This window comes from Xenopus laevis, chromosome 3L (genome assembly GCF_017654675.1).
Source record: "Xenopus laevis strain J_2021 chromosome 3L, Xenopus_laevis_v10.1, whole genome shotgun sequence".
NCBI classification, from domain to species: domain Eukaryota; kingdom Metazoa; phylum Chordata; class Amphibia; order Anura; family Pipidae; genus Xenopus; species Xenopus laevis.
In genome coordinates, this window is record NC_054375.1 from 82,212,814 (window position 1) to 82,233,938 (window position 21,125).

The 21,125-nt window shown below is 39.5% G+C and overlaps 1 protein-coding gene across 50 annotated transcripts in view; it reads left to right on the forward strand.

Moving 5' to 3' along the window:
* The window catches only part of csmd1-a (CUB and Sushi multiple domains 1/integumentary mucin B.1), a 263,577-nt gene that overhangs the window by 226,039 nt on the left and 16,413 nt on the right, over positions 1–21,125 (forward strand). For 49 of the 50 annotated variants that reach the window (XM_041586464.1, XM_041586465.1, XM_041586482.1 and 46 more), the window contains 4 exons: positions 3,371–3,418; positions 12,587–12,622; positions 14,666–14,686; positions 21,027–21,044. In XM_041586464.1, coding sequence (XP_041442398.1) covers positions 3,371–3,418; positions 12,587–12,622; positions 14,666–14,686; positions 21,027–21,044 — 123 coding nt within the window. Of the gene's footprint in view, positions 1–3,365; positions 3,419–12,586; positions 12,623–14,665; positions 14,687–21,026; positions 21,045–21,125 lie in introns of all 50 variants that reach the window. The other variant, XM_041586466.1, reaches the window with a different exon arrangement.

Consider the following 21,125-nt stretch of genomic DNA (forward strand, 5'->3'; position numbering starts at 1 on the left):
ACCTCAGCTCCCTGCTTCTAGACCATGGGCTTCATGGAAGTTTTATTCTAAGTGATTTCCTTATACTCCCATTTAGTTTTAATTCACTAAAAAATGAATATACTAGACTTGTGCAAAAGTTACAGGTAATAGGAAATACCCTATCACTGCTCCATCAATACAATTTAACAGATTTTCATTAGACTGTACACACAGTCTATGAAATTGCTAGTATAGCATTAAAATCAATATGTACAATATATATATTGTATATTCTAATCTTATATATTCTAGTTGTCTTGAAGAAGACAGGTATATAGAAAATTACTTTCAGAGATATTTGTCTTTGTTGTAAGAAAGTAAAGCTTTTCAAAATGAGAACAACACATTACCACACTAGTACAAAGCTTTTTACAATATAAAAAGAAAAAATATTTGTAATTTTCTATTTTTCAAATCATAAGAATTCATGTATTGCAATCTTGATTGACAGCATACAGAAGAACGCTAATAAATAATGGCATGATCCTCCTTCTGTATCTTGATATAAAAAGTAAATTTTAAAGTTTTAAAGTGCTACCAGGTAGGGTTGTCCTTTTGTGCATTTTAGTTTTTCTTACAATAGACTACAACATTTTTAATCTGCAGGTATAATCAACACATCCATTTGATCAATTAATGAATTAAATATAGGAATAAAGCACTAGGGTATGGGAGAAAAATACTTAAATAGCCCCTTAATTGTATATTACCTAAAGCTGGATGATAGAGGGGAACAGAGACTCCTCAGTCTAGATTCTAGAGGAACATCAGCTCGTACAACTCAAGTTCCTGCCGCTGGACCAGAGACTGGGTACCTGGTACTTACTAGCGCAGTGCCTCCACCTAGTGTCATCTGGGAAAGTAAAAATAGTTTGAATATTCGACCATTTCATAATCTAAGTACTGTCTCTTTCAAAAAAACTTTGACTTCAATACTTCACCAAATTAGACCTTCTACAACCATTTTCTAAGTCTTTACACATCAAAGTAAAATCGTTCGATCGTACGCTAAAATCGTTCGAATCGTTTGATCCAAAGATTTTACTTTGATTGTTCGATGGCCAAATTTGGTGAAAAATACTTTGACTTCGATATTCAAATTCGAAGTATATTAATTCAATGGTCGAATTTCGAAGTATTTTACACTTCGAAATTTGACCCTTGATAAATCTGCCCCCCAATATTGGTTAAACTGAATAACGGTTTATCTAAAATAAATGGCCAACTAGTACATGCAACACTCCTAACCGGTAGCAATAGGGCCTCACTAACTAACTTGCTAGCGCAAAGCTGTCTAGCTAACTAAAAAGGCAAAGTCATTTAATGTCCTTTAATAAACAGTCTGTTTATCTTCAGAGCTCTTTAGGGTACTGTCCCTTTAAACAGGATACTCACAAATCCTCTTTAGATACATTAGAGCTCTCTTCAGAGTCCAGCACATTCAGTCATACAGTGCGACTACCAGCTCCTTTGGATGCTCAGATAGGAATCTCCTGCTGGTTGTTCCTCCAGTCTGTATTCTTTTCACACTCTCTGTCTTTCCAGGCACAGTATCTGGCTTCCCTGTGCCAGCCCAATCCAAATGAATGCTTTTGCTGTAGCCTCTCAGCTCTCTGGGCCCACCAGTAGCTCTCTGGCCTCTTTCTCTGTCCACCATGTGGCTCTCTATGCCAGGCTCTCTTCTTTTGCCAGTCTCTGTGACTTCCTCTTCCTGCCAGCCGCTCACTAGCTGCTGTTTCGCTTCCTGTTGCACTGAGATCACTGAACAGCTGGTTGCTAGGTAACAGCTTACAGCACACAGACACAGGCTCTGTGCTTCTGCCCTTACAGGGATAAGAGCAAGGAGTTTGCACAAATTTCCTACAATATGCTACCCCTTTTATCACCTCTGGAAACAGCAGCTTTTAAGCAGTGGAAAGGAGAGGTCTGGTCCTTTGTGACATATCCAGACATGTACAGGACTGCTTTTGGTACTCTCTGTAGAAATATTTCTCCAGTCAAGTGTGGCTTTCCTAAGATCTTTTCCAACTCTCTTAGCTTCTTTAAAATCTTTTTTGCTATCTTCATAGCAACAGCAGACTGATTGTGGTAGGATGATGATGTAAGGTGTTCAAATTCCCAATTTGTGTGAAAAATTTGTGAATCCTGAACTGACAAAATGTGGTCTGTCATCTGTGATAACAGTGTCATGTATCCCATATCGACTAATGTGCACTTATTCAATGATTGTTTTGGAGGTGGTATCAGAAATTGCATCTATCTCCAAAAAGTCTAAATAGTATTCAACTTTTACTAAGTAATCTTGCCCTGGTAAGGAAAAGAGGTCCGTTCCTAATTTACTCCATGATACAGTAGTCAGTTTTGGTATCATCGGTGGCTCCTATGTCTGCTTGTGGAGGTATTCATTTTACAGTCCTTTATAACCTCAATTATCTCTCATATGTGGCCAGAATAGCATATATTTTGCTTTGCTTTGCCTAATTTGCATACGGCGCTAAGTTGAAGTACAATGGACGTATATATGTAGCAGCTAACTAAGTAATTAAGATTTTTAGGATAGAAAAGGTAACCCTATTGCCAAGGAAAGGAGATTTAGATGCTACATTTTTGCAAAAGTAATGCTAGTGGATATCTATAGGCTAAGAATTAAGGGCTCCTGATGAATGAAGGCTTTACATATTAAATACATTTAGAAATTAAATATAGCATTGCTTTTTTCTAGTTATGATTAGGGTTAAGCCAGTTTCTAAGAAGCTAAGAGAGTTGCAATACACTTGACTGAATGTGACAACCAATTGTGGCTTCAATGTTATTCTGGCAAATTTTATAAATAAGCCCTAAATATTTATATCATTAACAATTATAAAGAAACAAAAAAAGCCCTAATCAACTGACATTTCATATGGATTACTGTTGTACCATTGAATATGAGTACTTGCCCTGACAAATACGGGTGCTTTTAAATTTGAATTTGTGAGTTTTGACACACACACACACACAAAATAATAAATTAGAATTTACCATTCAAACCTTAACAAATATGCCAGCATATCACTGTATATTAACAAATCTGCTCTTTAATGTGAAGTATGACCTAAAAAAATCAATTGACAACAGAAAACCACACATTTTCTAAAAAAGTTCAAATTATTGAAAATTTAAAATGAGTCTGTTTGTCTTTCTACTCCAACCAGCAAACTGCTAAGGTTTGATTAATTTATTATAGCTAAAGTGCAAGTAGATTCTATGAAAATATTTCTATCTTATAAATTTCACATTAATGGCATCTAATATTGTATTTGACATACTAGTACTGCTAAATGTTATGTTGTGTTTTACCTTCATGCAGTAACAACTGAACACAGCACAGAAGAAATACTGACACTTCCTCCGCCAGGTAAATGTCACTGTAAATGTATTATGCAAGATTATCCCCATTGATAAAGTTACAAAGAGATATCTGTCTGGCAGAAACTATAAAAGCTACCTCTGCATTAAATGATATAAGTAGCAGAAGGGAATATGACATTGACTGCCTATTTGCGAATGCACAATGCTTGTTAGGTAAAATAAGAAAACTGGAGTTGATTGCATGTATAAATTATTATATAATTGGTATTACTGTGATCTTGTGGGATAACTCATGTGACTGGGCAGTGGATTTACAGTAGATGGAATGATTTAAAAAATGAATGTGCTTGTCTTTATGTAAAATCAGAATTAAATTACCAGGGATAGACCTCGGGGAGAGGCAGGTTAAGGATTTCAGCTACACAATTGTATGCTACAAACCACCCAGTATAAAATGAATGAAACCTAGCTACAAATATAAGCTACAAATATAAGTGGCTTCACAGATAGGAGAAGTTGTTATTATGGTTGACTTCAGTTATTCAGACATTGACTTGAATAATGGGGTAATCAAGTCAGAATAATCTAGCAGGTTTATAAATATGTCAAATGACAATTTTTTTATTTCAGGTAGTTTTTATTTCAGGTTGTTCAGAAATCTTTGTGCAAACTTTGGAAGTATAAGAACATATTTGGAATATGTTAACTGGCAACTGACAGTTAAATGCTGCTAACAAATATACTTGTCCATATAGTCTCATATATATCGTCACAAAGCAAAGCTTATGGTGTGACAGAAGATAAGTGTTGAGGTTAGTAAGAAAAAATTTGCATTTACATCATTCAAATTATCCAGGATAGCTGAAACTTTATTAGATGCAAAGAGGTCAATAAAGCAACAAAAGGTACTAGGCAAACTAAAACAGAGAATGAAAAGGGCATTTCAGCAAAGAGTAAAATTGATCCAAAATTAATTAAAATTTTGCATCCTAATAAACAGTAACATCAACAAGTTTTTTATTGCAAATCTTGGTAAGTGTGTTGGTACAGTCCAAAGGTTTTCAACTTCTATTATTCCTTTAACCTTTAGCAAATTATTTGGTAAAGATTCATATGCATATTATATTGCCATTGGTAAGCCAAAATGGGCTCCAGGAAGAGATTCCATTTGTGGGCCAGTCTTTGCAGGCAGAGCCAAGGGAGACCTGCAGCTCCAGAAGAAGACTTGCACAGAAAAGGTTTTGGCAGACAGCTGGAAAAATACAGGTAGCTGGAAATGATAAGTATATATATATATATATATATATATATATATATATATATATATATATATATATATATATATATATATATATATATATATATATATGTATGCAGAAAGGCGGCACTCACAGGGTTTTTAGTCAAAAATAAAAAGTTCTTTATTAAATCTCAACGTTTCGATCCCCCACAGGGATCTTCGTCAGGAGTATACAAACAAACAACCAGAGGGCCCCTCCACCTCCACCATTTAAAGCCATGTGTGGACAAACGGCGCCAAAACCAGCGCACCTGGTTGCTAAGCAACCAGAGTTGTTGTCAAAAACATCTGTGTAGCATATAAAATAGAAGTGCAGGGTATAGGGGACATAGAGGACACAAGACAGGGAGAAATAGAGAATAAAAGTACAGAGCCGTATCCGAAACGGTAACACCGTGCCCTTTGAAAGCCAAATCATTTCCCTTTCATGCGCCATCGAATCAGGACACTCGCCTGGGGAGTCGGTCCAATCATATTGCAGCAAAGAGGTGGGCGTGCGCCTCCGTGCGCATCTGGCTTCAGTATGCCGTTCTGTTGTTATGGACCCGTTGCCTAGATACCCATCGGTTGCAGGGAAAACAAGCGCCGGTAATGCCAGCCTGTGCAGCTCCCTGCGTCAGCCGTCATAACCTGAAACGCCGAATCCTTAGTTGCAGGGTTGACAGCTACGGCTGTCTTACAGGTAGGGCATGTGGGCACGGGCGGGGTTATAGCGCCAATAGTGACCGCCTGTGCAGCTCCCTGCGTCAGCCGTCACCACTTAAAGCGCTGGTTCCTAAATTACAGAATTGACAGCTACGGCTGTCTTACGGGTAAAGGGCATAGTCCCTTGAGGCAAGTAATAGTGGGATTTAGTATAGAAGCGGCATACTTTGGTCAAAAACCCACTTATGACTGCAAGTGAGGTCAGGGCTGCATGCGCAGCTACTAGTCAAACCATACGTTAGGGGTGATGAATAGGCACAGGGCATGTACGGTGTCAGGAGAACAACGAAGAAAAGGTTAAAAATAGGTAGGCAGGAAGCAAAAGGGGGTATATGGAGGATAGTAAACCCATATGGACACGGCATTGTTGCATATTATGCTCAGAACATACACAGGGTGTCAGGGTCTGTATTGTCCAGATAATTGTTCATTGGTTCATATTACTAATTAAAGAAAACAGCCAAGTGGGAGAGTTTCGTTCAACCCCCGTGGGGTAACAGTGTCAAGTCGGTGGATCCATTTCGATTCTCGTCTTAGTAAGGCCAAATCTCGATTCCCCCCTCTGGGTAGTGGGGGCTGATGGTCGACAGCCATGCAACGAAATGTAGGTAGAGTGTGGCCCATCTGAAGAAAGTGTCTGGCCACCGGTTGTTTGGCTGTATTTTCTCTGAGAGCCTTGCTGATTGCCGATCTGTGGTTAGCGATCCTGTCCCTCAATATAGTGGTGGTCTTCCCCACATAGTACAGACCACATGGACATGTAATAATATAAATCACAAAGGAGGAGGTGCAGGTGAGTCTATGTTGTATTTTAAAACGCTTGCCGGTGTGGGGATGTGGGAAATCTCTGCCTGTCAACATTGAGCGGCAGGTAGTACAGTCCGGGCATCGGAAGCAGCCCAGTTTTTGTTGTACAGAGAGCCAATTAGATGTTCCACTTACTTTGTTTATAAAATCAGTCTGTACCAGCACGTCTCTCAAGTTCTGGTTTCTTCTGTGGCCGAACATGGGACAGGGTGCCTGGTGTAAGGATAAAGAGGTATCCATAGCGACGATCGGCCAGTTCCGTGTTACACATTTCTTTAAATTCCTGGAGAAGTGAGAGAATTTAGTGGTAAAGATCATGTTAGTTGGTTGTTGCTCACCTTCGGTTTTCCCTGCTAGTAGGTCAATCTGGGAGTGGGATAGAGCCCTCTCGAGTTGTTGAAGAAGTAACTCCTCTTTGTAACCACGCTCCAGGAACCTGTTGAAGCCCTCCTTAAGTTGAATTTCTGCTTTTTTTCGGTCGCTATTATTCCGTATAATGCGTAGAAATTGTGAGTATGGTATGGCTCTAATAGTGGTAGGTGGATGTTCACTTTTAGCGTGTAAGATTGTGTTCCGGTCTGTGGGTTTTCTGTATAGACTCGTCCCCAAGCCATCTCTGGTTTTAAATATTTGTAAGTCCAAAAATTCGATACAGTTGTCATCACAATTCAAAGTCAGTTTTATCGGGGAATCTAAGTTGTTGAGTGTGTCAAAAAACATATTGAGGCTTTCGGTGTCGCCTGCCCAAATTAACAGGAGGTCATCTATATAGCGAAGATATAGTATAATTTTGTCCGCCACCCTCTCTATGATGTTTTCTTGTTCAAACTGTAGCATGAAGAGATTGGCATAAGATGGTGCCAGGGCACTGCCCATGGCTGTGCCCGATGTCTGTAGATAGAAACAGTTTTCAAAACGGAAGTAATTCCTAGTGAGCGTAAGTTCAAGTAGTTCAATTAGGAATGCTGTTGGGACGGTCTTGTCCGTTCTAGTTTCAAGTGCTTTTTTGCATGCCTGTATGCCCTGATCATGGGGTATCACTGTATATAAACTTTTGACATCCATGGTGGCCAAGAGATATTTCTCAGGTAAGTTGTTGAGAGTCTGTAGCATCTGGATGACATGTGTAGCATCACGGGTAAAAGAAGGCATAAGGCGCACCAGGGGTTGTAAAAAAGAATCAATATAGGTTGCTACAGGTTGGAATAAAGAGCCCACAGCCGAAATAATCGGTCTTCCTGGTGGTGCAGATTGAGATTTGTGTATTTTAGGTAATGTGTATATAATAGGGATCCTTGGGAAGTCAGATGTCAAAAAATTAAGCGTATCAAGATCTATCCAGCCCATGGATAGAGCAAAGTTTAGTCTCTCATCTAGTTCCTTTTTAAAGGTCCTGGTCGGGTCACATGGTAGAGGACGGTAAGTAGAGGTGTCTGATAGTTGACTAAGTAGCTCTTGTCTGTAGTAGTCATAACTTAAAAGGACTATCCCCCCACCTTTGTCCGCGGGCCTAATCACCAGATCAGTGTCCGATCGTAATGTCCTAATAGCCTTCCTTTCGTCTGGGGAAAGATTGTGGTAAGGTTTAGCATGTTGTAAAGTCTGTTCCATTTCTTTAGAGACAATATTGCTAAAGGTTCGGATAGATGCCGGTGTGTTTGGAGGATCGAATTTACTGGCAGATTTGAACTGGGGGATGTCCGTACTGGGACTGTGTCTAAAATGTTCTTTCAGCTTTAGTTTACGTTGGAATTTATGGATGTCGCTTAGTATTTCAATTGGTTCTGGTGTACTGCTCGGGATAAAGGATAGTCCTCTATTAAGTAAGTTTTGTTCGCCCGGGGTAAGAATGTGTTGACTGAGGTTAAATATCACATGCGTCTCCCTCTCGGCGGTTTTCCCTTTCTGTTTATTCCTCCCCCTTCTAGTGTGGTTTCTTTTCCTATGGGCTTGTCTTGTTGGGAGCGTGTTTGTACCCCTAAAAAACCCCTTTGTTCAGCCTGTGTCGAAGGTCCAGAGTCTGAGTCGGTTGATTGGTCTGAGCTGTCGACTGTGTTCAGGGTCCTGGGTTTATGTTTACGTCGTATGTTGCTGAAGCGTTCAGATTTTATGCCCATAAGCCAGCCGTAAACCCGTTTATGTTTGTAGTCGTCTGCCACCTTCCGTATTTTGGTTTGTTTGAAGTTGTTAAGATCTTGTTTGTGTCTTTCTACAATGTCTGTTAGTTTTTTTAGCCAGTCACATGTGTTATCAGCTTTAAGAATCTCCAAATGGCTTGTCTCTAGCTTAGTTATATCCTCCTGTACTGTCGCCAGGTCTTTACCCACTTGTTCAACGACTAGTAGAATTAGGTCAAGGGAGCAGCGGTTCAGTATACCGCACCACTTGCTGCAAAATTCAGGATTGCTGCGACCAATTGTCGGGATATTATTTATTCTAAAGCCTCTAGGTATCAACTTCTGTCTATGGTAATTGGATAGAAACACACCATGTAGGTATAGATCCACTTCTTTTCTTTTTAGGTCCAATAGTTCATGATATATATTGATAGAGGATTTACTTACAGTCTCGTCAAATGAAGTTGTCGGGAACAGAATACGATCAGCATCAGTTGATGAGAACCCGAATTCCCGTGTAGTGTCTATGTTTAGCAGGTGTTGTGAATGAAAATCCTCCATTCCCTCCTTTGTTGCTCCTGGGAGAACTCAGTGTCCCAAGCGTTCTGGAAGTCGAATGCTGGTTACTAGGCGATCCACTTCGCAGCTTTGGATAAAGCAGTGTCACAAAATGGGATGACGGGTGCTGCCATAGAGGGCCCAATGTCCCTATATGTATTCACAGACCAAAAGGCGCACACCGTTTACTTCGGTACATACCTGGGTGCCTATATATATATATATCAAGAGGGTTCAATAAAATCTTTCAAATTCACCTAGGCATTGGAGTTTCCCAAATTCAGTTGCAACTGACAAGTAGAGGCAAAGATCAACAGAACAGCTTCATAGTTTTTCTTGTCCACTTAGACTTGCCCTACCTATCTGTATAGGTTTTTCTGGAGAAATAGATGTAGATTCTGATGGTTTGAGATTAGGCCATTGAAAACATGAGCCAACAAGGGTTGAAACTATTTGCTACAGTCTTTTTCTGTCTGCCACTCTCTGAGGTCGAGTATCCACCTTGACTGTAAGAGCAATTAAATGTTCTGCCTGTCCAGAAATGTTTCTGGATACCAAATCATATTCAGTTTATAACACAAACCTTGTCAGTAAGCTGCTACATAGGGCTCATTGGTCCTGTCTATGAATCCAGAATACAGAATTATATAGCAAACTTGCTAGCACTGTGATTCGCTTGATGGATCTGCATCAAGCAGGATGATGCATCAGTTACATGACAAAGAGCATCAAAGACAGAAAAGAGAGTCTGCAGGAAGGCTTTTGAATGATTAATGAGGGGAGAATTCCTTTCCCAGAGGGGAGATACCCCTCAAGCATTAAGACAATATATCTCACCATGGTTTGTTGAGAAAGCTGCTACTCAAATAGTATGAGCATTTATTGTTAAAGCCCATGCTGGAAAGTGGATCTTTATTGTAGCATGGTGGTGTAGAACTTCTATGGAGAGCTTGTTCTAGGCTGGCCAGCACTTCTTCCGTATAGTCCATGGCCCGACTGTACCATCAGGGCCACAGACAGAATATGAAGCTGTCAAGACCAAGGAGGAAGTTATTCTCAGGAAAAAAATCTAAGTCCAATATTGCAGTATCCACAGGGCAGGGTAGAAATGTTGTCAGGAAAACAGGCAGTGGTTGAGACAGGCAGTAGTCAAGAATGGCCAGGAACAGTAAAGAACCAGAGTAATAAAAAAATTAGCATACCCAAAACTATCCAGTATAGACCTGCAATTGGGCACTGAGCTGCCATCTTCAGTGTCTTTTGAGAATTGTCACCAGATTGATATGGCAATGCTGCAAATATGTAATTCTGTGCACTGACGGGGATCTCTGACATTGCAGAGATCTGCTCATTTTAAAACCTATTCTTTATAAAAGTTCATAATAAAGACACAAACTTTGTTTGGTAAAATCAGAATTAGGGTCTAGGAAAGCATTTCCTAGACAGATGTGCAGAGAAAGTAAACTTATGTTAATATTTTACACTGATCAACTATTGACTACATGGTTTTAGGTAGGGTGATGCTTTTTTGGTATACTTTTGGTTACTTTTCTTAATCTATCTAACAATGAGTAATTCATATGTACTTTAGAATGTAACAAGCATGTTATGGGAGTATAATTTCACATTATACTTCAACATTACATTTCAATGGTGGATCAGCAGTCTGTAGACTCAATGCTAGATGCAGGCAAGAAATGTAAAGGTAATCCAAATAAAAGGGGCATCAACAGGACACATTTTAAGCAAATAGCTCTATACCAGTAGCTTGTACATGATGGTAACTAAGCTAAAACAATACTATTGTTTTTATTTTTCCTAATATTAAATTTTTTTGCAGTTTTAAGGAATGTTGGTCCAAATTAAGAAAAGCTCTCTTTCAGCAAAACCCCTCGCTCTAAGAAATCCGAATAATATATATCATTCCTGTACATGCTAGTTCCTGAAATAACCTACTGTACATAACAAACAGACCAGTAACATAGAAAATAACTTATTCATCCAATGAAAGAACACTTAACACTTAAAACATTCAATGTTATCACTCTATTACATTGTAAAACTCTTGAAGTACAGCACCACAGATCTTTTTGAATAAAAATGTCTTCATTTGGAACACTTGGCAGGACCTGAATAAGCGACATTTCAGGCTGCAAATAGCCTTTTATCAAACTTTTTATCAAGATTTTTATTTGCAGTCTGGAACGTCACTTATCCAGGTCCTGCCAAGTGTTCCAAATAAAGGGATTTCTTTTTTTTCAAGTTTTCGAGGTTATTTTTTTAGTCAAAACTCACATTTGCGGGTTGAAAAACACCTAAAATTTTTAGAGAATTATTATACCCCGACCCTGTAAATAGCTTGAATCTGAAAATACACAATCTAAAACCTGTGGAGCTCATTTTGGAGTCAATGCCAGAGGTCCCTTGGACCATTTGAAGATGTTAACATCCTTCATGATGTTTGCTTTTTCTGATGGTTTTGCCCGAAAACTCGAATAATTTGAGTGAGTTGCGTTTTTTCCCACAGAAAACTCAATTAATTAGACTTTTCAGGTTTCGCAACTCGGACTGCATTTGAGTTTTTTCTTAAATAAGATACCATTTAAGTGTGAGTTCATTCAAGTTCATTAGACTTCATTTGAGGTATAAAAAAACTCTAACATTCGACCTTTAATAAATAACCCCTTTAATGTCCATGGTTAAAAAGGTTTATACTCATGTATACTACCAGTTTAAGAAGTACAGATACTGCAATTCCATAAGCTATCACTGATATTGCATTAGAATTAGAATACTGTGGAGCAGATATCAAAATATGAGATTGCAACTGACCAACTTTCTGTTCGTTCCTATGGGATTTTTAGAAGTGTATTTATCAAATGGTGGTAAAGGTCTGTAAAGCTCTGTGGCAAGCTCTAGTCTCACATATTGATAAATCTGCCCCTTAGTCACTAACCAAAGAGGTGAATAGTAATGGATAGTTATCATTTGATCATAATTCCTCACAGTTTAAGCTTTACTGCACCCTATATTCCACATATTATTAAGCAACAAGATAAAATATCCTAAATATAATTGCCCTCACTTATTGATTTTTCTGCTGGTCCATTTTTTCACATTTATGAAAAGTAGGAAAAACAATGGTAAAGTGATTGTTGTAGCCCTATCTACTAAAGTATTTTTCAAAAGTCACTATTCATTTTTTTGTAAAATAAATGACAAAATGACAAAGCCCATCATAACCTTTGGGTAAATCTGTTAAATGCTCAAAAAATCAAGAGCAAAGCTGCAACAAAAATCTTGGTATGTGCATGAAAATTCTTCATAATGATCTACAACAATTTACTGCACAATAAAATGTAATTCTTTTTACACAATAATAGTCCAGTGTTTCATTCCCAAGACTCCAGTAAAATTGTCTACTCACAATCACTAGGGTACATTTGGAATATCCAAAAATATGCCAAAGAAGTGGTACCCACAGCAAAAATTACCTTTCAATACCTTGAATAATTTACTTCAATGTGACATGCTTTTCTCATGTGGTGTTTGTCTTACATTGTCCTGTGCCAATATATAGGGTGCTATACTTCTTCAGTCTCTGTGGCACATCAAGATAACATTATTTTACAATATAAGTTATTTAGGGTTTCAGTTTTTATGCTGAATATTTATAGCATCAATTATGCAGTTATGTAATATTTTATATTATTCTTTTTTTCCATAGTGGTAGGACCAGTTCTTCCAGCAAAGCCAACAGTAGGTAATAACAAATAATAATTCAATCAAGTATAATATGGTTCTCCTAATTCTCAGTTCTGTATCAGTCTTTTGAAATTAAATTCTAAAAATAAAGTCTGAAATGTTTGCTTTGCGCATATAAACACCATTCCGCTCTACATACTTTTCCATCTCGCATCCCTCTGAATTATTAATTCCTGCTTCAAATAACACATGGGGTTAAGTATTTTAAGGATTGGTAAAAAGAGGAAAGCAACTAAGGGTGTTGTTTCTTTCCCTGGGAACTTTGTAATATTGTACAAGATATGTGATTTTCAATTACACCGGCATCATAGATCTGAAGAGTAGCTGGGTGTGGTCTAATTTGTCCTTCACTTGATATTTCCAAAGTTGAAGTATGCTTAGGTATTATTGTAACTAGGTAGCCCTCCAGCACAAAGAACAACAACTAACTCCAAGGAGCCTACTTATTAAACCTCGATTTTTTTATGATTTCAGGGGAAAAACATGAATTTTTCGTGGGAAAAAAACTTGAATTTATTATACCCCAAAGCTGCTAAAAATTTGAATCCAAAAATACTCATCTCAAACCTGTAACGGGCATGTAGAAGTCAATGGTAGATGTCCATTTTATAATTTGAATATATTGTGATCTGTGCTGGGTTCGTATGGTAATCTGAAAAAGAGTTTTCAGGAGACAACTTGATAAATTTGAGTGATTTAAAATTTTGCTCGATTTTGTCGAGACTTCTCCTTACCTGACTTTTTTTGGGTTGATTTTTTGATGAATGAGTTAATTTTGTGGATGGGAGTTATGCTGAGTTTGTTTTAATAACAAAAAAATTGATAAATACAAGTTTTAGTAAATACAGAGTTAGTGTCAAGAAAGTGGCAACTTATGTAAACCACGCATGTGTAAGGAACTTTAGGCATCTCTTGCCTGATTATAACTGACACCTGACAGACTCATGGTCGGTAATTATTGATACATGTCCTTGAGCCATTTTAGTGTTAGTCTTTAAGGGTGGGGGGGCATATTTAAATCATCCACATACTGTGAAAAGATTTATGATATGGGGCTATATGATTGTCATACTACTTGTTTTATTTATTTTGTTAAATATCCCTGTAGCTTATTGTAGATGAATCTAAAATAGATAAGCAATTTTAGCCCTACATTCTGGTGAGATGAACCATTAAGTTTGTGAGTTTTGCATTATTGTAATAGATCATGTGTCTAGATTAAAACACAAAGGAAACAGAGTGCTTTGTCTTCCATAGAGAGAATGTCTTCGCTAGAGACAAGGTTATTAGATATACAATATTAGGAACGTTCTAAGACACTTATAATGCTGTTATCATTCATTGAATTGTTACAGTATATATGAGTTATATTAGCTAATATATGAGTTATATTAGCATGTTAGGAATATTTTTGGAATGTGATGGTATTTGTAAGTTCTGAGGAAGGGGTTCTGTGTTGCTCTACATTGTGTAGCATTTCTGTTATGGGGTCTTGAAAGCTGGCTTTTAAAGTTGCTCCTTTATTCTCCACCTCTAAGCAATAAGCAGAGGGGAAAACAAGTGACAATCATGCCCCAGGGGCAACAGATGACAGCAGACGGGTGTTTCGTTAAGTATCAAAAAAAGTTTGAAGTTTTTAGTGTGAATGCGGCATAATTACTTTGTATTATATTTTTGAAATTTTTGATATATAAAAGTCATCTACAAAAATCATACATATTTGGTATCAGTGCATTTGGGAGACATTGAACTTTCAAAAGTAGTTATATATGTATAGATTATATATATATATATATATATATATATATATATATATATATATATATATATATATATATATATATATATATATATATATATATAAATATGTCTATATTATGAAAAATAATAAATGTTTTTTCACTGCAGCTCCCTGTCTCTAGTGCTGCAGAGCTCTACATACATTACATATTTTACATAAAGATACTTTCCTGTGTGATGTAAGCTGACAATAATAATAAGTTGTATTTATTAACACTTTTGTTGCTGCTTTTTCCAATAGATATCTCCAAATATACAAACAGTAAGTTCAGTACCCATATTATACTAGCACAACAATTCATAAAATAGATAATATTATTAACATTATTATAATGGTGCCTTTGCAAATGTTTAGCACTGCTCCCAATGTAAAATCAGTCACTGGTGAATAATACATTGCACATTTGTGAGACATGCCCGAGATTGCCGAAGTCCCTTACCTCCCGGTGCATCTCTCCTCGTCTGTTGGTACACAGGCGCGCATTCTGGGTACGTGTCTTGTGTGACGCGGGTGTTTGACGCTGGGCGTCATGACGCTGAGCGTCACAACGCCATACAGATGCGCCGGTTTTGAATTTTTGGTGCCAAAACTACGATTCCTGCCGCCTGTCTTGAACTCTTCGCCTGACTTCGACTAAGTCTTTTCTAAATCCCTGCCGGTACCTCTTTTTCGGACTTGTTATGAGCTTCCTTGTTGGCTTCAGCAGCAGAAAGCCGGGGGGCCCTTAAAGGGCGTTGGTGAACATCTGTGCGCCCGCAGGTACTATCGCTGAACATGGTTCCTGATAACATGGTCGTTAGCTTGTACTACAGTTAGCTTGTACAAATATGGAGCCTTCCAAGGCTGCTGCTTCCTCGACTATGGAGGGATTTTTTGACCTCACGATGAAGCGTCTGGTCAGCCAGGAGGCTCAACAGGCACATCTTGCTCAGGTGTTGCAGCACATCATGTCCCGTCTTTAGTCCCTTCTCCGCCTGCACCTGCAAAAGTTTCTAAGATTCCTGTTCGCTTTGGGGGTGATCCGGATGCTTGCATAGGGTTTCTTCAGTTTGATTCGGCACCCGATCAATTCACCACAGAGAAGTCTAAGGTGTTAAATATTATCTTATTAGCTCTTCTACAGGGAAAGGCTCTTGCTTGGGCTTCTCCACTACTGGATAGAGACAATCCCCTGGTTCATGATTCCGCTGCCTTCCTTTCCACTGTCCGTCAAGTTTTTGACTTTCCGGGCTGAAAGCTTAATACCTCTGATCGGCTCATGAAGATCAACCAAGGATCCAATACGGCCTCGGAATATGCCATAAATTTCCAGATTCTGGCTGCAAAAGTATCCTGGAATAATAATATGCTGTAAGGGTTACAGCGTGGAACCGCTGTGATAGTGGATAGCCATTCCATTGGGAGAGGATATGGCGGAAGCCCAGGGGTGTACCCATAGATGGTAAGGGAGGCAGACATGGTGAAAATAAAGCAGGTTTACTTGGAGCTTGCAAATAACACAGGAACAGTTCAAAATAAGGTAATTACCAGGAAGGTGAGGATAAGGAAACAATGCTGGAACAAGGCAACACAGGAGCTTGGAATCCAGGAGCTTGGGATACAGGTAAGGAATCACTGGAACAAGATACAGCGACCAGATACAGGATACGATTACAATTAATGACTCAGCCCTGAGCAAAGCTCAGGGTGGGGTTAATAAAGGGACGGTAATTGGGAATGGGAAACACATGAGGGTAAACGAGGTGGATGGAGAATGGGGAGGAACACACTAGAAACTGACAGGTACATGAAACACAAGACACACAAGGGTAAGGATCAGCCTCAAAGAGCCCCCAGTGGCTCAAAAGAACACACAATGTCCAGAATCTGGGAAATAAAGGTTCGAGTCCCGGGCTGATCCTTACATACGCTTATTGCAGCTTTCTGGAGGGGGCTTCATGAGGATCCAAAGGACGAGCTGGTGACTCAGGATCTACCAACTTCTTTTGATGATAGTGTGGCCTTGCTCGACATCTGCTGAGATCCTGTCCTACCAGACCACAGAATAAGGGAAATGCTCTGGTTTAGGTGTGAGGGGGGAGTCTCCCCATGGCAAAATGTCTGCACTCCCAGTTTCCTTCAAGTCTCGCATGTTCCTCCCTGCTTCCATTTCCACCCTGTCTGATATGTTTTCCTGCCAAGCTTTTCTGGATTCCAGAGTGGCAGGAAATGTCATCGATAACTCCTTCGCCAAGTTCTGTGCTTTGAGCCCCATACTTCTCAAGATTCCTCTTGCTGTCCAGGCTGTGGATGGCAGACCCATTTCCCCTGGTGTTCTTTCTTTTGCCAATGCTCCAGTCCTAATTCGAGTGGGCAGTCTTCATGAAGAGGAGATCTCCTTTCTGCTCATTGATTGTCCTGATACTCCAATCATTTCGGGATTTCCTTGGTTTTGGCTTCACAACCCTTCCATTGACTGGTCTACTGGAGAACTTGTGGTCTGGAGTGCTTATTGCAGATCCAATTGCATTTCTTCTTCTGTTATTCCTGTGGCTGCTTAATTTCTGCTTTCAGCATCTAGTCTTCTTCTTCCTGATGTCTACAAGGAGTTTGTGGATGTGTTTGAAAATAAAAATGCTGAAGTTTTACCACCGCATCGACCTTATGATTGCCCTATAGTCCCTGGCTCCATCCCTCCTCGGGGAAGAACATATCCATTATCTGTACCGGAGACCCAAGCCATGAAAGAATATGTTCTAGAGAATCTGTCATCAGGAAATCTACATCTCCAGCCAGGGCTGGGTTCTTTTTTGTGCAGAAAAAAGATGGCACTCTTAAACCATGTATTGATTACAGAGCCTTGAACAAGTTTACGATAAAGAACCGTTACCCTTTGTCTTTGACACCAGAGTTATTTGATAGATTAAGGGGAACCAAAGTCTTCACTAAATTGGACTTACGAGGTGCGTATAAACTCATTCGTATTCATCAGGGGGATGAGTGGAAGAAATTTGGTCATGCTCTTTGGCTTGTAAAACTCCCCCGCTGTCTTTCAAAATCTCATCAACGATGTCCTTCGTGATTTTCTGCAGTCTTGTGTCATTGTCTATTTGGACAATGTTTTAGTTTATTCTTCTTCTATGTCTGATCACCTTCTTCAAGTAAAACAAGTTCTGCTCAAGTTAAGGGAGAACTGTCTTTATGCCAAGCTCGAGAAATGTGATTTCATAAGATCACAATTTCTTTTTGGACTACATCATTTCTTCCTCTGGGTTCTCTCTCTGCTGTCTAGTCTTCTTCTTCCTGATGTCTACAAGGAGTTTGTGGATGTGTTTGAAAATAAAAATGCTGAAGTTTTACCACCGCATCGACCTTATGATTGCCCTATAGTCCCTGGCTCCATCCCTCCTCGGGGAAGAACATATCCATTATCTGTACCGGAGACCCAAGCCATGAAAGAATATGTTCTAGAGAATCTGTCATCAGGAAATCTACATCTCCAGACGGGGCTGGGTTCTTTTTTGTGCAGAAAAAAGATGGCACTCTTAAACCATGTATTGATTACAGAGCCTTGAACAAGTTTACGATAAAGAACCGTTACCCTTTGTCTTTGACACCAGAGTTATTTGATAGATTAAGGGGAACCAAAGTCTTCACTAAATTGGACTTACGAGGTGCGTATAAACTCATTCGTATTCATCAGGGGGATGAGTGGAAGAAATTTGGTCATGCTCTTTGGCTTGTAAAACTCCCCCGCTGTCTTTCAAAATCTCATCAACGATGTCCTTCGTGATTTTCTGCAGTCTTGTGTCATTGTCTATTTGGACAATGTTTTAGTTTATTCTTCTTCTATGCCTGATCACCTTCTTCAAGTAAAACAAGTTCTGCTCAAGTTAAGGCAGAACTGTCTTTATGCCAAGCTCGAGAAATGTGATTTCATAAGATCACAATTTCTTTTTGGACTACATCATTTCTTCCTCTGGGTTCTCTCTCTGCTGTCCTGGACTGGCCAATTCCTAGAGGTCTGAAAACCATTCAGCGCTTCCTAGGATTTGCCAATTTCTATCGTAAATTCATAAAGAACTTTTCCCAGACTTTGGCCCCCATTACGGCCCTCACAAAAAAGCCTTTTAGAACTTCCTGGACTCCTCGAGCTCAGGAGGCATTCTCTACACTCAAGAAACTTTTTAGCTCAGCTCCTATTCTCTGTCACCCATATCCTGCCAGGGCATTTATTCCGGAGCTCGATTCTTCAGAGATAGGAGTTGGTGCCATTCTGTCCCAACGGGCAGAATTCCAGGGGACCCTTCATCCCACAAACTTTCTCAAAAGGAGAGAAATTATGATGTAGGCAACCGTGAACTCTTGGCTGGAAGAGTGGTGTCATTTGCTTGAGGGAGGTAAAGAGCCTATTACTATTCTAACAGACCATAAGAAATGTGAATATATTTTGTCTGCCAGAAGACTCAATCCTCGTTAGGCCCATTGGACTTTGTTCATTTCTTATCGTCCTGGTTTGAAGAATACAAAGGCGGATGCTTTCTCCAGATCCCGCCCGCACCCATTATTTCCCCTGATTTAGTGGTGGCACCCACTTCTCTTTCTGATTTCTCTAATGTGGAATGTCCTCTTGAATTTCCTCCTGGCAAGATTTTTGTTCCCCAGCAAAGAGTCTCCCAAGTTCTTGAACGGGCCCATTCTTCTAAAATTTCCGGGCATCCTGGCATCAAGAAGACTCATGATTTCATCTCCAGATATTGTCTTCTGTCTTCTATGCTTAAAGATGTAAAACTTTTTTTCTCTGCCTGCACTGTGTGTGCACAACAGAAGACTCCTTGTTGCTTGCCATGTGGTCTTCTCCAACCCTTACCTGTACCTGCTCAACCCTGGCTCGATGTTGCTATGGATTTTATCGTGGATTTGTCAAACTCTTCAGATATGACCACTATTCTGGTAGTCGTTGATGGCTCATTTTATCCCTCTGAAAAAACTTTGTTTGGCTGCTGGCTTGACTCAAGTCTTCATTAAGGAGATTTTTAGTTTACATGGTGTTCCAGTCCATTGTGTCGGATCGAGGGTTACAGTTTGAATCCAGATTTTGGCATGCCTTTTCCAAACATTTGGGGATCACACTGAACTTTTCCTCAGCTTACCATTCCCAAAGCAATGGTCAGACTGAAAGGACCAATCAAATCCTGGAGCAGTTCTTACGGTGCTTTATCTCTTGTAATCTGGATGATTGGGTTGAACTTCTTCCTTGGGCTGAGTTTGCTCACAATAACTTGCAACATGACTCCCTTCAGCCCTTCCGTCTGAGATTTTCAAGACTGAGATTCCTGCAGCAAATGCAATTGTTCAGGATTTCAAAACCATTTGGTCTCAAGCCCACCAATCTCTTCTGAAAGCTTCTTCCTCTCAGAAAATTGCAGCCTACAAACATTGACGTGCTAATCATCCTTATCAAGTTGGAGATTTTGTCTGGCTTTCCACTAAACACATCCAACTTTGTCTACCTTCTCCCAAGTTTGGACCTCGTTATGTGGGACCTTTCACGATTAAGGAGGTGATTAATCCTGTGTCCTTTCATTTGGAACTTCCGTCTACCATGAACATCTCCAATGTTTTTCATGTTTCCTTGCTCAAGACTTTTGTTAGGAATAATTTTTCAGTTGATCAACCTCCTCCTGCTCCCATCATTCTTCAGGATCACCAAGAGTTCAAGGTTCAAGAAATTCTGGATTCCAGGAAGGTGAGTGGCAAGGTCCAATTTTTGGTCCATTGGAAGGGTTTTGGACCTGAGAAGAGATCTTGGGTAAGAGTTGCTGACACTCATGCTCCTCGACTGATCAGGGCCTTTCATAAGAAGTTTCCAGACAAGTTTTGGCAGTTCCCGGAGGGTACTCTGGAGATACGCCGGGAGATTGCCGAAGTCCCTTACAGCCTGGTGCATCTCTCCTCGCCTGTTGTTGCGCAGGCGCGCACTTCCAGGTTTGCGTCTTGTGTGACGTTTGACACCGAGCGTCATGATGTCATGTTTTTAATTTTTGGTGCCAAAACTCTTTTAAAGGCCAGTCCTCCATTTTTTTCTGTGCCCAAGCTGGTTCCAGTTTTACTGTTCCTGCTGAAGTGTTTGTTGTGACTTTGAATTTCTGGTTTTGACTTCTGCCCGATCCTTGACTACGATTCCTGCCACCTGTCTTGAACTCTTTGCCTGACTTCGACTACGTCTTTTCTAAATCACTGCCGGTACCTCTTTTTCGGACTTGTTACACACTTCGTTGTTGGCTTCCGCATCAGAAAGCTCGGGGCCCCAAAAGGGCGTATTTTGAGCACCGGAACACACAGGGTTCACCTGTGCATCCGCAGGTACTATCGCTGAACAAGGTTCCTGATAACGTGGTCGTTACAACATTAACACCTGCTCTGGAGTTTCGTTAAATATTTTGTCACACAAAAGGTTTTACGATTGCAAAATCTTATAACTTCCATGGTTGCTAACATTCACAAGCATCGTTGCGCAGGTTTTTTGTGCTAGCTAGCGAGACATATTACATTCCCCCCTGTATGTGTAATTATTATAATGTAAGAATATAAGACACATTCTTTTCTTCTCTTATTCCAGCTACAACTACTAAATCGAGTAAGTAACTTTTATGTGCTTTGTATGTTCTTGAGTAAACTATTAAGTTTATTTTTGCCCTTTTGTCTTTAAAATTCCAGC